The 16,104-nt window shown below is 33.6% G+C and overlaps 1 protein-coding gene and 1 long non-coding RNA gene across 4 annotated transcripts; one reads left to right on the forward strand and one right to left on the reverse strand.

Moving 5' to 3' along the window:
- The first annotated feature begins 7,037 nt into the window (after positions 1–7,037).
- Positions 7,038–9,939, forward strand: LOC126708572 (F-box protein PP2-A12-like). Its single transcript, XM_050408361.1, has 3 exons — positions 7,038–7,739; positions 8,151–8,269; positions 9,333–9,939. Exons 1-3 carry the CDS (start codon positions 7,398–7,400, stop codon positions 9,751–9,753), a joined length of 882 nt encoding a protein of 293 aa, XP_050264318.1. The 5' UTR covers positions 7,038–7,397; the 3' UTR covers positions 9,754–9,939.
- Positions 9,940–10,415: 476 nt separating this feature from the next.
- Positions 10,416–15,899, reverse strand: LOC126708573 (uncharacterized). Of its 3 annotated transcripts, none has more exons than XR_007649197.1 (5): positions 15,091–15,899; positions 13,061–14,922; positions 11,910–11,976; positions 11,740–11,809; positions 10,416–11,551 (listed from the first exon to the last, which is right to left on the reverse strand). It is a non-coding gene; the product is annotated as an uncharacterized LOC126708573 (long non-coding RNA). The 3 variants fall into 3 exon arrangements; XR_007649198.1 differs by having other exon boundaries at positions 10,416–11,809; positions 13,061–13,175; positions 14,643–14,922; positions 15,091–15,883; XR_007649196.1 differs by having other exon boundaries at positions 10,416–11,809.
- Between the last annotated feature and the right edge of the window lie 205 nt (positions 15,900–16,104).

Consider the following 16,104-nt stretch of genomic DNA (forward strand, 5'->3'; position numbering starts at 1 on the left):
CATTTGCAACCTATTTTTGGCTGAATTGGCAACACATAACTTATCATACACTTTCGGCCCTTACTATCTTCTTTCCTCTCCATGTGCTTCTTCCCTTATCTACAATATTTGGAAGGTCACAAAGCTGACTTTGTGCCACGTGTTCCAAGATGGACATAACCAGATATGTGGCGTGGTTGCCATATCCTGGTGGCTGGTGCTGACTCATACCCACGTTGAGGTGGCTGAACTTTTTGCTGATTGTACACATTTCTATTGGTCCACATTATTTTTTTCCTGTTTATAAAAAAACATTTTTTTCTCATTAATTTTGAATTCAAAAGTGAAGACCCCAGCCACTTGTTTATATGAATAGCACAAAAGATTTGCCTAATCTAATTATGATGCCAACAGTAATGTGTCCATAATATACAATATATAACTTAAAATGGTTGCTCATTGATGTAATTGATTTTCCTCATTAAAAATAGGTCAACCATCCAAGTTGCATTGCTTGTTAGCTGTTTATTTAAATGGATATCGGCACCAAGTTGATGCAAAGAAGATGACGATTGAGGAGTAAAGAATAATTGGTATCAAGAAAGGAAATTAAAATAATAATAATAAATGTATATTAAGTTGGAACGGGTAGACTTAACTGGTAAAATCTTTTGTCATTCAATAAAAGATTTGGAATTTAAATTCTGCTTACACTAAAGACCAATTGATGTCTTAACCTGAGAATTAGAGTAATCATTATAGAATAGGTGTTACAAGTTTAATTAAAATCTATCATATTAAAAAAAAAAAAAAGTTGGGATAGACTTAACTCAAGTAACATGAAGAATGTCAATTAAAAGAAAGTGTCAGAGCATCTTATGAGAGCCTTTGATTATTTTGACAATGTGAAAAAAAGGAAGACTAATTAAAATTCTTGACAATAGCACTACTATTATAAATTATATCTCGCTAAACTTACTGTGTCAACCTCCTATTTTACATAGTTTTTAAGTTTAATCAATTAAAACCTAGGAAGCTAGACTTTTTTTCAACATTTGGGAACCCTTGTAGTGGTTTTCCACTTCTTCACCAATATCTTGTGTTATATGTTTCATTGTTTATTACTTTATATTTTATGTACATATATATATAACTGCTTGTGCTCATGGTGATTAACTGGTAACAACCTGAATTATATAATTGATTAATTTAACAAGCTTATTAATTCTATTGTAAAATCAATAAACGGGTCTAAAGTTACTTTTCAAATAATATTCTATTAATTTCATCTTTGGTATACTTGCATATTTATATTTAATTGAATACTAGCTGTCTTTTTTATTATTATAGTTTTATGGATTCTTTGAGATATATGTGTATAAAAACATATATAAAATAAAAATTACTACATAAGTGAAATAGGATACTCAAATACCGTTTTGTATCTTGAGTTGAAAATTATAAAATAAAAAAAAAAAAAAAAAAAACTTATACCATATTAAGTAAAAAAAGTAAAAGAAAGACGACTAAATAGTAATAACAATTATACAATTAAAGAGACAATAAATAAGAAATGATCAATGTCAAGTTGTCAACCCTCTTGATATATATATATATAGTTGGGTTCAAGTTACACATGATGTAACTCTAGGCAATATTACACCACTCAATATTTTTTAATTGAATGTGAATTTTGACAAATTTACTATTAGATTACATCATCTTAGTATATTCTCCATACTTGCAAAATTTCAAGGTGATCAAAGATTAATAGCCATTTCATCAATCAATTGTTTAAATTTAAGTTTTTCTAGTTTAAAATAATACATAAAAGATGAGTTTATGGATTGAATAGTAAATAGCATCCAATTGACATGAAAAATGGAATTAATGTTAAGAACATATAGAACATGTAATTGTGGAATTTTTAAAACATGAATTATATAACAAGTTATTAGGTGGTGTAATATTACTTAGAGTTACACCAATGTAATGTAAACCCAACCCATATATATATAGACACACATAAATAATAGGTAAATTAATGATCCAACGATTGAATCGATGAACCATTATACCACTCTCTTGACAGATCAATGCTCAGTATAATTTAGATAATTATGCTTACAACTCATTAGACTATCGGAATTTGAATTTAGTTAACATCAATCTATCTACAACTACTTTCTCAAAAAAATCTATCTACAACTAACTACTTAAAAGTTAATAATAAATGAATATTAAATTGAAATATTATACCCAATATAGTCAGAGATGAAACTAGGATTATATAATTGAGACCATATAATAAAAGAATATATTTATATTTAAACATTATAGGGTTATGTGTGTAATTGACACTCTTTTAGGCTTCCCATATTAGACTAAAGTTGTTTTTATATGTTGGGAAATTTAGACCATGTTAATTTAATCAACTACCCAAGTTAATTAATTATCAAATTATGCAATGGTCCAATTCAATTTAGGATGGGCATGATCATATCATAAAAACTAAATGTAGCATAAAATCAATTTTGACATAGGCGATATAGTTATGATAGAAAAATCTAGATGAGAAAAATACAGGTGGTTTGTAGCTTACCTCTAATTGAAGGATTTACTATAGTAGAATGGAAGTTTACAATATAGAATATTCCAATTTCTAGTATTGCTACCTACACTAGAACTTACTTACGACGCAACTCTAATTCAATTAGACTCTTCTATCTTATAAATCTCTTTGATGCATGTATACCTAATCTACATCTAACTCACCACAAAACAGTTTGATTGAAGTAGTCTTGGTGCAAGGTTTTCTATGGAGCACTCATTGATCTTGAATGGAACTAGAGATGATGCTTGGTACAAAATCGTTAGTGCATAGCCATCGCAACACAATCTTCACTTCACAAAGTGTTCTCTTCATCTTTATGATGACCTAATATGACCTTAAATAATGTTTTGGAATCCTAATTCATGGATCCCTACGTCTTTTGGTCATCTTGGGCCTCGATTTGAGAAAATAAAAACCTCAAAGCTTGATCAGTTGACTGCAGTCGAGTTTTAACAATTTCGATCATTTGACCTTTAGCTAGGCTTGCAATAGAGGCAACAAAACTTCTTTGTTTTGAGTAGTTTCTTAAGTTGTTTCTTTGTGTCTTCAATGCAAAACTTCAAGCACTACCTAGACATTAAAACATTACAACTCAATTACAATAAAATTAGGCTTTTGAATACAAATTTGCCAACACTCAATACAATTGATCCTAACATTAAATATAAGGAAAAATGAAAGGATTTCAATTTTCAACAAGTTTGGGGGCCATGCTACAATGTAGGTCATCCCCTAAACTAGTTTTAGTGAACTAGCTCTATGGCAATTGATCTTATAGTAGTTAGTACTCCCATTCCCTAAATGAATGTCATTGAGCCCCAGACTTTGTATTATTGAATAAGCATTAGGGTTAATATATTAGGGTGGTCACAAATCATTCTAACTTGCAAAAAAATGTAAATATATATTTATGAAGAAAAAAAAATTACACGCTAAACTAACATATTTTGACCACTCTAATAAAAATGTTGAACACTCTGACTTGAGAATCACAAGAATTTGATTTCAACAAAAATAAGAGTAATGCTACATCCATAACATTTTTACAATAATTTCACAACAAATCCTATGGTTAGTTGTCACTGATTCTAATTTGGACTCAATACTGACATAACTTTTCACCTACCAATAATAACTTGTTGCATAAAATTTGTTGTGAAATGTTATGGACATAACATTACACCAAAAAACAAATTTTGGCCTCCAAACATAATCTTTAACCCCTAAAAAAAATAAGAGGCTTAAATAATAAACAATAACAAAAATAACCCAAACAAAAAAAAGACTAGACCAAACAATAACAAATGAACAAATCATTCAATAAAAAGCCTATTCAAAAAAAAAACTCCAATCATTTAAATTTGTAACTTATTCAACCCATTACATAAAATATCATATGCTGCTCTTTCTCTCTGTCTCTCTATTATCATTTTAGACTCTCTCCCTTACTTTATTACTCTCATTTTAGCATTCATAGTTTCAACTTTATCTCTTACAGTCATTTTTTTTTTTTTCCTTTTTCTCTTCATTAGTAAAAAGAAATTGTAATACTTCATGAATTGTGTGTATTTTTTTGTGGCAATATATTCAAACTATCTCTTTATTAGATGTATTTGGCTAGCACCAATGTAGATATAATTTTACACTTTGTTTAAGTTAATGATATGTTTGTTTTCAATTTTTTTTGAGGTTTACCTCAAGTGAGAAGTTTAGATTATTATTATTATTATTTTTTTTTTTGGACTAGTTTAGATTATTTTTTAAGGTTTACTCTACTTGTTTAGTTCATTAAAATCTAGATACCGACCCTATAATTTAGGACTAAAGACCTAGTTGTTAAAAACTAATTCCAATTAAATATAATTGATGACAAACAAATCTGCACACATTTACTCCCATTTGTCTCACATTCCAATTACGGTCCAACTTATTATGGGCTTTCATGGAAGAATTGGCTAAGGTCAACAAACAACCCAACTATCTTTTCAGAGTAGGTAGGTATTGGTGTTTATTGCCATACGCTGCCCCTAGTAATTGATTGCATCATTTTGGCAGGCGGCAGCCCTACAGCTACAAGCCCTACAGCTACAGCTTTATTAATTTTCATTTTTAGGAATTTTTTTTTGATAATTGAAAAAGTAATTACAGCTTTTTCAATTGTTGAGAAAATATTTCTAAAAGTAGAAAGTTTAGGGCACACATTAATCAGACCCTTTAAAAAATTAAGCTAATAACCATTAGAGTCATGTTTCTAGCTTTGGTCTCCATGTTAGGTATATTGTATAAGGGAAAACGTTGTTACACACATTTACATACAAATGAAAGGTCAATTGGAACTCATTTTAGTTGTTTTTTCATTTGTGTATAATAGTGTTGTAATTAACAAGAACAACTTATAAAATATTAATTGTTTTGATATGTCATCAAATAAAACAAATAAATAAACTCACAAATTGAATGAATACATAATGATAAACTTGAAATCGATCAAAGCTAGTGGTTGACATTGTGTCTTCAAAATAGATGCCGCCTCCCATAGTGATCAACAACATGCACACACACAAAAATTTAAAAAAAATTAAAAACACTAATTTGCAGTAAACATAGAATGAAATCTTACTTAATACTATATGGATTAAGCCCAACCCATAAATATCCACACTCACGCCTTCTCCACCCTGATTCGATTTGGTGTAGCCAGAATGGTGACATGCACGTGTGTCGGTGTGGGGTATGCCCATTCGAGAAGTTGCTTATGGGAAGGAGGGAACATAGACAACAAATGAAAAAGTTGAGGAAAATGATGTGATGACGAAGGGAACAGAGGCGTTGGAGTTAACAAATTTTAGTCGATGCGATTTTTACATTGGTAATGATTACTGCCATTCGGCAACACATTTCACTCTCAAACCACACCATGCTAGATGTTAAAAGTTACATGAGGTAGTCAGAATGGAGTGAAATGGTTAGTGTGATCAAAGAAATAATGTGGTTGATTACTTCGATCAACTATACACCCCTATTTGATGTCTGAGAGATTATAAATTCATAATGTAAAATATATTTTTACATTACTTAAATCTTTAAGATCAACATTTATTTACTGTATTGTAAAATACCTTTTTTTTTTTTACATAAAGAAGTGGTATCTTGGCTTTTGGTCATATTATTCTACTATCTACCCATAAGAGTTAAGATAACCTGGAAATCCAATGAAACGATGGTATGATGGATTGAACCTAAAACCTCCACATTTTACGTCACACCTAGATCTGTAAGTTCACCACCTAAACCCTTATCATAAAATACCCATAGGATGAGTATTGTCATCAATAAAATCATTACCATATTTTATCCAACAAAATGGTCAAATTTTAGGATAAATGCTGGAAGTAGTTTTATTTAATGAGTAGTGCTACGGATACTACATTTTTTACTACATTGAGCTTATAAATTAATGTGTTACCAATCATAAAAAAACAATTCAAATATCTAGTTATAAGTGGTTAAATCTATGAATCACATTCCCTATTACATCACTTTATAAATTTTATGTAATAAAACTTGTAGTACCTTCATAATTTTTCTTTATTTACATAAGAGGAAAGCAACAAAGGTGAATTACCTAGCCATGTAGCTAAAGAATATGTTGGTGGTAAGGATATGTTTAGAATACCGATATAAAGAATAGCCGAGCCATGTTGCTAAAGAATTTGTTAGTAGTTAGGATATATTTAGAATACAGATAATTAAGGAGAGATTCGAGAAAAAAGAGTAGAGGAGTGGGAGTAATTTTAATATCACATAAAAAATCATAACTTTGCAGCAACTATTCTACATGGCGTTACTTTCACATAAATTTATAAATTTTTTTCCACTAATCACAATCTGCCATGTGGACAATTGTAATAAAAGTTGTGGTTATTTTTGTGGTCCTAGAATTTTTGAGCGGAGAATGCTTGAATTCTAATTTCTTTGAAGTTAAATTATTTTCTATATATAGATAATAATCATCTCATATATTAAATATATGTAATTATGTATTTTCACTTTTACAACTGGGATCCCACACAACTCCCTCCCACATCTTGATAATTTCCTAATCCGGTTTTATTTATTGGCCTTTATCCTATTATCTTGCTCATAGTTTTCCTTAAAAAATAAAGTAGATAAAAAACAAATAAATAAACCAACCAAAAAAAAAGAAGAAGAATCTCTCAAAAAAAAAAAAAAGAAGAAGAAGAAGAAGAAGAAGAAGATATTATCGTTTTTTTAATCCCTTTTATCTTTGAAAGAATCAAAAGGAGTTATTATCACCCCATAAAATAGAAAAGAAAAAAAGAAAACCGTAATGGGAAATAAATATCATTAAATATCTAAACCTAACAAAAATCTGAAGTACAAAACAGTATCCACCAGATCTGCTTAAATTCCAAAAACAGCATCTATATACTATGCAAGAATTAAGCAAATCTATGTACTGGCATGCATGTATGTTATCATGTTATGGGTTATTACAATATAAATTAAATTAGAAAAGGGAAAACCACCGATCCACTCAGACACACACACACCTCGTTTTCTGCTTTCCGTCCATGTCAATCTCTGCTGTCCTCCCCTCTGTTTCTCGAGAAACTAACAAAACAAAAAACACAACATAACATAACCTCTTCTTTCTAATTTATTTGTTTCAACAACCTTTTCTCTTCTCTTCTCTTCTCTTTATTAGTAAAAACTGAATCTTTTGGAATATCCCATCATCCTAGGCTCTCTCTCTGTAGGGATCTGGCTCTGGCTCTGTTTCATGGGTGCGGATTTCTCTGCTTTGTTCTTTGGCCAAGGCTCTAATGCTTGTTCTAATGGGTCTAATTTGGCTTTGCAATCAAAACCCAATTTGGGTGATTTACCAGAGGACTGCGTGGCTCTGATTCTGGGTTACTTTGACCCCCCAGAGATTTGCAAATTGGCGAGTATGAATCGAGCTTTTCGTGGCGCTTCCTGGGCTGATTTTGTGTGGGAATCGAAGTTGCCCTCGAATTATGAAGTTCTTCTTCGGAAAGTGTTCGATGATGTGCCTGAAAATTTGGGTAAGCGACAGATTTATGAAAGACTTTGTCGAGCTAATAGTTTCGATGGGGGTACTAAGGTATTTCTCTCTCTATCTCTCTGTGTGTGTTTGTTTTCTGTTTGGGTGCTGAGAAAGTGTGTGAAAATTAAAAGTTTCGAGTTTCTAGATGTGGTTTTTGATTGGTTGTGATGGGGTTTTCGTTTATTAGGAAATAAATACGGCCCTGTGATTAGATTTGAAAAATATGTTTTGGGGTTTATTAGTTTTACTCTGTTTCGGTTTTGAGAAAATGAGGGAAAGAAAATAAATTTTAATTTAGAAATCTTAGATTTTATTTTAATTAATTGAGAGGGGAATAAAATTATTTGGTTTTGTTGTGATAAAGTTTTGGTACCTCCCTGATATGGTTCTCTGGCTTATTTCCTGTTTGGATTATTCTTGATATGGATCTGTTTCTGATGGATTTGTTGAAAAATTGGCTTTATGCAGAGAGTTTGGCTGCATAAAAGAACGGGTGGTGTTTGTTTGTCCATTGCTTCAAAAGGGTTAGCGATCACCGGGATAGATGATCGAAGATATTGGAATCATATCCCAACTGAAGAATCTAGGTGAGATTCGTTCAATTTTTTAACCCTCTTTTTTTAGCTTTTATGCATTGATTTTCAATGGAAATGGGAGAAAATTTGTATTTTTCTTGTCATGTATGTTTTAGATGGACGATCGAAACTCCAGCCAACTGTGGAATTCCCTTGCTGGAATTTGTCCGAGTAGGTTTTTTTTTAGTTATCTTTTCTATCAATTATGATTGAAATTTTAAAATTTATTGTGTGATGCTATCATAATTGCAAGTGGTTTCATAAATCATAATAACTTTATTAGCAAGTTTTCTTAAATAATAAATACGGGTCATATGAAGGATGTGGTCATTTTGAAGGATGTCCAATACCATTGAGTTTGTTTGGAAGATCTTAATGTTTAAGGCAGTTCTTATTGGTAATAAAATGACCATCATATTATTGAACTCGAAGTTATGCTGTCTTTGAGTTGGACTAACACGTTTGATACTTTAAAAACTAATTGCTATGAGAAGAATCATGACAAGCCTGAAAATCCTCCCTTCAAACTTTCCATTTTTCCTTTTCTTTCATTGTTGCTGGGCTGATCCAAAAGTAGGCATTTGTAGTCTTTCAATTGCTATTAAAAGTGTGAGGAAAATTATTAAAACATGACAAGATGCTAACTTTTGTTTTTTTTCTTGACTTTGTGATTCATTAGATTGATTAGAAAAGCTTTGAGAATTTAAAAAGCTTTTATTGGTTTTTGAAGTGGTGCTTCAGTTTCTCAACAGTGGAGAACTGCCAAGCTTTTCATCTGTTCTGGTGCTCTTTTTGCAACTGTATTTGCTAGAATATGCTGCCTTATTTCTTGGACAAATTTTCTGCCATATTTGTTTGAAGGAATCTCTGCCAAACAATTACATTACATAGTGATTTAGATGACCACCCGCATCTATTAAGTCCGTATTATTCATTAAATCATCTACACAAGGCACATGATTACTAAATATGTCATGATTAAACACATCTGAATAGCTGTTTTTTATCATTTCTTTTCCTACTTAGTGTAATGGAGTACTGGAATTGACTTGGAGTTCCTGTTTCTTACTTGTAGATTCTGCACAGTTGCATACCTTCAACAGATTTGGTGGTTTGAAGTTGATGGGGAGGTGGACTTCCCACTTCCACCAGGGTCATATAGCGTATTCTTCAAGCTGCAGCTTGGACGGGCATCCAAAAGATTTGGTCGGCGAATTTGTAATTCAGAGCATGTTCATGGATGGGACATTAAGCCAGTGCAGTTTCAGCTATGGACTTCAGATGGTCAGCATGCTGCATCAAAGTGCTTTTTGAAAGAAACTGGAAAATGGAATTACTACCATGTTGGGACCTTTGTTGTTGATGGCTCTAATGCATCAACCAAAATTAAATTCTCTATGACCCAGATTGATTGTACGCATACTAAAGGTGGTCTCTGTTTAGACTCTGTAGTTATATACCCGAATGAATTTAGAGAGAGGTTGACGCATTTTTGACTAGCAGTTAACCTCGTTAGATAGGAATTTCTGTATTATATAGAGTTAGGAAATGAGTGTCCTACAAATACTGAATGGTTTTTTTCTTAAAGCCTAGAATTTGTATGCAAATGAGGCAATGTGTATATTGGTACCCCCCACTTGTTTAATGGAAGTGTTAATTAAATCTTCTGAACGTTTTTTCTAGTTCGTAGTTCTGATTAGTCTTGAACTCTCCATCACACCCTCAACGTTTTAGAAGAAGATGATATGTTATTAGAGTTAAAGCTCATTAATGTATATGAGTGAACTAACCTCTAATTTTTTGGCTGCATTTTTCTTTGGCCTTGAGCAGCATTTTAGTGCTCCTTGTAGTTGCTAGTTTTACAGTTGTATTGCAAACGTGAAATTCTAGAGTCCTAGGCCCCTACTCCAGGAACAGATACCAAAATTTTATATAAGGGCAAGAATATAACAAAATGCTCTTCCACTTGCTTTTATTATTCTGAACATGGAATTTTAGTCTGAATAGTTTACTGAAGGCCTTGCTCTACTTGCCCAATGCCCATGCATGAGATGGAGTCGTCCTGTTTTGTCTGTTCAAGTAACGGTACCATCTACTCAAATCCTTTATTACATATTTAAGTCCAAAGATTATAGTATAATTTAAAGCTCATGAATACGATTCCAAAAGATATATGGTGTGATGTCATATATATCATCAAAGCTATTTAAGATTGTGAGGGTATGAAATTACACGGGTAAACATTGATTATGAACAAGGTGCAGACTGCAGACCTTACCAACTCATGGTACTCAAAAGTCTCTAAGAGTAGCTTATAAGTGATCTTCACTTCATGTGATATTATCAAAAGGGCCCATAAAAACTGCTTCAGGACTCCCTGTACATGCTAAGCTACTTCCCAACATTCTGTCTTATCCACAAGAAAATAACCCCAAAAATGGTTATGCCTTCCATCCATGGCACATATCACCACCACTGCTGCTACTGAACTTTCCTTTTTCATGACAATCAGGAATAATGTTCAAAATTGCTTCAGGCAGAAGATGCTTCTCTGGGACCTCTGGTTCTCTCTTCTTGTTGAAGTTGTTGCCATGAAATTCACTATTAAGATAGCTCCTAACTGCTGATCCTCCCTGCACTACTACGCAATGCATTTCCTGGGGCAGCCACAGTTGCTGTACAGTTCCCAGAACTTAACTGTTTTGAAAAATATCGATCACTCTGCTTCTTGTTGGCAAGTCAACAACTGTCCTTCGGTTGATCTAGCAGTTGACTCTGTCCGCAGTATTCCCATTCGCTTTTCGTCTTTTGTTGACCATCTCCTGCTTTGTCTTTTGGATGGTATGATCCTGTATGTATATTCCGGTTCTCAAAGAAATAAATAGAAACATTGAGATTGCTTGACAAGCCATCAATTGGTGAGTTTTGGATTAGTCCTGAACTGAGGTTTTAGGGCCTCTATACAGTTTAACAAGGTGCACTGTGGTTAGACACATTTGAAGAACTCTCTTGCCTTACCCTGTTTACTCGAGGCCAAGGAGTTCTATCTCAGAAAATTGTTGCAATAACCTGGCAGTACTGATGCTGCCTGTTCTGAGCTAGTCAAATGTCCTCAGTTGATCATCTTTAGACTATCATTCACATTACTGCTGGGAGGCGGGAGCAGTAAAAGTAGCCATCAACTTATCTTTTTCAGTTGGCTGGCATTGAGCACACCTTATACCCACCTTTTCTTTTAATTTTTTTTCCAGAGATTAGTTGTGGTGGTTTCTCAGGAATAATTTTTCAAGCTCTCTACAATTGATTATTGATATTATATCAACAGAAAAGAAGGCCAATGGGGAGAAGAACTCAAGAAACAATCTAAAATGGTGTGTGCCTTTTTTTTTTCTTTTTTCTTTTAAGTAATGATCCATAATTCATGGGGAGAGGGGACAGTATTGCATGCTATCACTGCAGCATGTGATGTGAGAACTACTTACCCATTGGCCTGATGTCATTATCCCGGCAGAAAGTCATTAAATCTTTCATACTATTGACAACCTCAGCAATCTGTTAAACAATTATAATAGGAATATATTATGAACCTATCAAAATAATGGAAATTATTTTCAAACTTAAGCAAAATGAGTTGTTGAGACTTGAGATATACCTGCAAACACCATGTGTACCTTCTGGAAAATCCTGTGTCCTCAAGATGACAACCCGTCACCAGGAACCTACAGTAAGATAAGTGATCAAGAACAAGATGTACTCATGATTAATTGCATTTAGCTCCTAATTAGTGGAGGGGGAAGGGGTAATAAAGAAGAGAGAGGAGGGGGAGTGGGGTGGGGGGGGGAGGGGGGATGACAACTAATTTTCCATGGCCTTGATCTCTCAAAGCTCAAATTTCTAGCATAACTTAAGCAGCATATATAATTTGAACTTAACAACTATTCAATTAACATTATAAATTTTTGAAGGTCAACAATGCCGACCATGCACAGATAACATGACTGTCAAACTGAATTTCAAAAGGTCACCAGGTTCAATTGTAAAGAGAACAAACTGAATAACATGATTGTCAAGAGTTACCCCTTGCCCACTGCAGTATCTAGAAACATACAGGTGTAATTTTACAGAATAAAATTAGTTTTCTTATTGTCTCATGAAAGCCTTTTTTTGGAATACAATTCTCACAATTGTTGATCTCTGTAACTTACCTATCAACTTCTTATTTAACAAAGAGGATATTAAAACATCATCAGTCCTTTAACTAAAGGCACAAAGAATGACATACAAAACTGGTAAGGCTGGTCGTAATGCATAAAATTTCTCCAACACTAATTTCTCACTTGTTACAATTTGTTTGTAAATCATCTGATGACACATTGACACCAACAGTTCCACTACCATTATTGTTGTTTTGATACTTCTGTGCAGAATGAATCAACTGATTGATCTGCAACCAGGGCATATATTAAGAATTAAGTTATAGCATGATCATTAGATCCAAAGTTACTGATAAGAAGAATAAGTAATGGATCATATGACATATTTGAAGGTCGAGAGGGATAACATAGAACCACACAGGAAAATAAAGTGCACGAGAATAACTGGGACGCAACAAATGTTTGGGCAAAAGTTCTTCATGACGCTGCAAACAAGATTCCCATAGTATCTGGAGGGACCAAAAAAAAAAAAAAAAAAAGAGGCTATACAAACAGCACCATCCTATATAGCATTTTGCATTGAACAAGTGCAACATGAAGAATACAAATCATAAACCACTGAATTCACATGAAGTGGCCTTTGACTCACCTTCAAATCATGAGCATAAATAATATGCAGTTGATTCTCATGAACATGCAGTTGCTCATAGATACTCTGTTGATTTGTTTTTCCCTATTCCAACATCATCAAACCAGAAGGCAACCTACACTCAAGTGGAAAATTGAGAAACAATAGTTCATCAATCACACTATCAAATGTAATTTTATTAAGCCTAGGAAGTATTTCAAAAATGCCTCTGCCTAGAAAAAAAGATAGATATATGCTATCAATTAATCAGGGAAGGACAACTTTAAGTGATCTAATAATGCTAGTTTGCTTATGAAACCCCTTCCTTCATTTACAACTACCCCTAATTACCTAACAGCCCTTTAATACAGCACATGCTAAATCAGTTACACCCATGGCCTAATGCTAATCTGTTCTCATGCACACCCTTGCACACTTGCATTCTCATCCATAGCTTCTCCAAACAGCTTAGTACAGCCACCACAAGACTCAGTAGATAGGGCAGGCAGCAGCTCTCAAGTGTTAAGTCTCCTAACCTAATGCTTGTGGCATATCAGCAGCAGGTATCAGCTCAGCCGGATACTCAATGCCAAGCATTTCAGCACCAGTACAGCAGGCATCAGCACAGCAGGTTACACAATTCAGTAGCCAAAACAATACTGGCCATGATAGTAGCATTAACATAATTAGCACCTCCATTGAGCAGCAGCACAGCACACATAATGCACCATGATACCAGGGCAGGTTCCTAACACACACTGCCACAGGAACAAGTTGACAACGAAAGCATACGAAGGATGGAATTGACACCAAACAGTGACAAAAAATAAAGTTGAAGAGAAAGCCAAAATCTAAGAACTACCCATCAATTTAAAACAAAAAATAATAAATTATCCAAAAACAAGAAACATAAGACATTGAAAATAGGATCTGGAATGACAAAACCATGAGCGGGAATTCATAGCCTTCATTTAAAAGAATTCATATTCCTAAACCTCAACATCATGGCACACATTTACTTAAACTAACTTTGAAAAATTATACATATATCCACACAACATGGTATAGCAATAATCTCCATTAACAAAATTTTACATAACGCTAAACCAACCAGAATTTTTGTAAAAAAGAAAGAAGGGGTGGGGGGATCGAGAGGCGATGCCCATGCCTCTTCTTAATTGATAGGATTCCCATCATTTGCAGTCTCCGGCGAAGGAGACAAGGGCAAGGCACTGAACATGTTCTATTCTCAACCTCCATCTGTTATTGGTAATCTCAATCCGCTTTTCCTATTTTACTAGTACACTGCGCACTACAACTAGCAGCCCCTTTACTAGTAAGAGAAAACGCTAGCACGCAAGGGCTGAAAAGCCAGCAACTTTTTAGGAGTAGGTTTTGGAGGGGCAGAAGGAAAATTCATTTTAACCCATCCCAAAGCCCCAAATGCTCCATTAAATAGACCAATTATCATGGATACAATCATCAACAATAATTAATAAGTATTTAAAACCATCAACATGGCAGTAGAGAAAGAACCCCAAATATCATAATGGACCAATGCAAAAGAATAGCTGAAACATGAATTGCATTAGGAGAAGGTAACCTTTTCTGTTCGCTAAAGGACAAAATGTACAGTGAGAATTCTCATTATTGGAATCATGAGCAAGTGGAAGAAGATGCTCTAATGGCCTATTCTAGAAAAAGAAGGGTGCCCTAATCTACAATGCCATAGACTGAGGATGAGTTGTTGACAGCAAACACAGCAGGCATTTGTGCAGTGACAATTGATGACGCAGTGGGGTAAGTAAAGTTTAGTTTCTGCAGAATGTATAAACCATCTATCTCTCTTTACGCAGACCAATCATCCTCCACAGCAAAAGGCCCTGTATGAAACAATAATTAGATAAGAAAATGATGCAACAACTCAGATTGTGGGTAAGCTTAGTGATTGAGATCAAGTTGAACGTAAAGGTTGGAACACAAGATATCAGACCAATCTTGAAGAAAAGACAGAATGTTTGATGTCAAAATTGAGAGGCAATAAGGAGTACCTGACAAGTTTTGGAAAGATAGAGACTGAGAATGTTGGGAATTGACTCTTTCTGCTTGGTGGGCTGGAGTTGACACATCAACGTTGGCCTGAGAATTGAGAAAAAAAAAAAAAAAAAATTGTTCGCTTAATCTCTAACAAACTGAACTGAACCTCTAAAAGCATCCAAACTGCTTTAACTGACTGAAACTAATGGCTGTTTGTTACCGTTGTTTAAACAATAGTTTTAAGTGTTAAACCAACATTACACATATTTTTCACACATTACGTAATTCCAAAAAATACAAACAACGTTACTAGAAATCTCTAACCAAACGGACCCTAAATTACTCTCAACTCTAGTAATAATTTACGGGTACAATTCTGCTATCCTATAGGCATTGGCGGTCTGCGACATGTCGCAGAAAATGCTTTGATATTTGAAGCATAAGGGTGTTTTGTCTTTTCGGCTTGGGTCATACAACATTATATTTCCTTTACGACTGGCAGTAATTTCAGTTACTTGATCTCGCACGATTTGTAGTATAACTGGATGAAAGCTGTGCGACATGCCTTTAACAAACAAACAAGATAAAGACGACAGGTCGACTCTTCATTGCAATCACTTGCATTCTTAACATCCTTCCTTCTCCTCCAACTTTCCTATAAATCAAATAAAAAACCTTCTGCCATTATATCAGGCTCCACTGATTGGAGTTTATAGTTTTTTTTTTCTCAGCATCCAAATAACCATTTTTCTAGTCAAAAGTCAAAACAATTAAAGCCCAAACGAAAAATGTTGTATTTTTCCACTGTCCGGGAAAAATATTTATTCAAAGCAACGTCAATGAAAGTATTAAAAAGGTCAAAATATGAAACCAAAACATAAAGAGAAGAAAGGCAATAAAATTTTATTTAAGAAAAGAAAAAAAAAATGCTAAACCTTGAGAAGTTGAAGGAGGTGAGAGTTTGTATAGAAACGCCCTGACTGTGCCTGTGAAGGTTGTCTTGTGTATTGTCATGTTTTTGTTAAACT

This window comes from Quercus robur, chromosome 12 (assembly GCF_932294415.1).
Source record: "Quercus robur chromosome 12, dhQueRobu3.1, whole genome shotgun sequence".
Lineage (NCBI taxonomy): Eukaryota > Viridiplantae > Streptophyta > Magnoliopsida > Fagales > Fagaceae > Quercus > Quercus robur.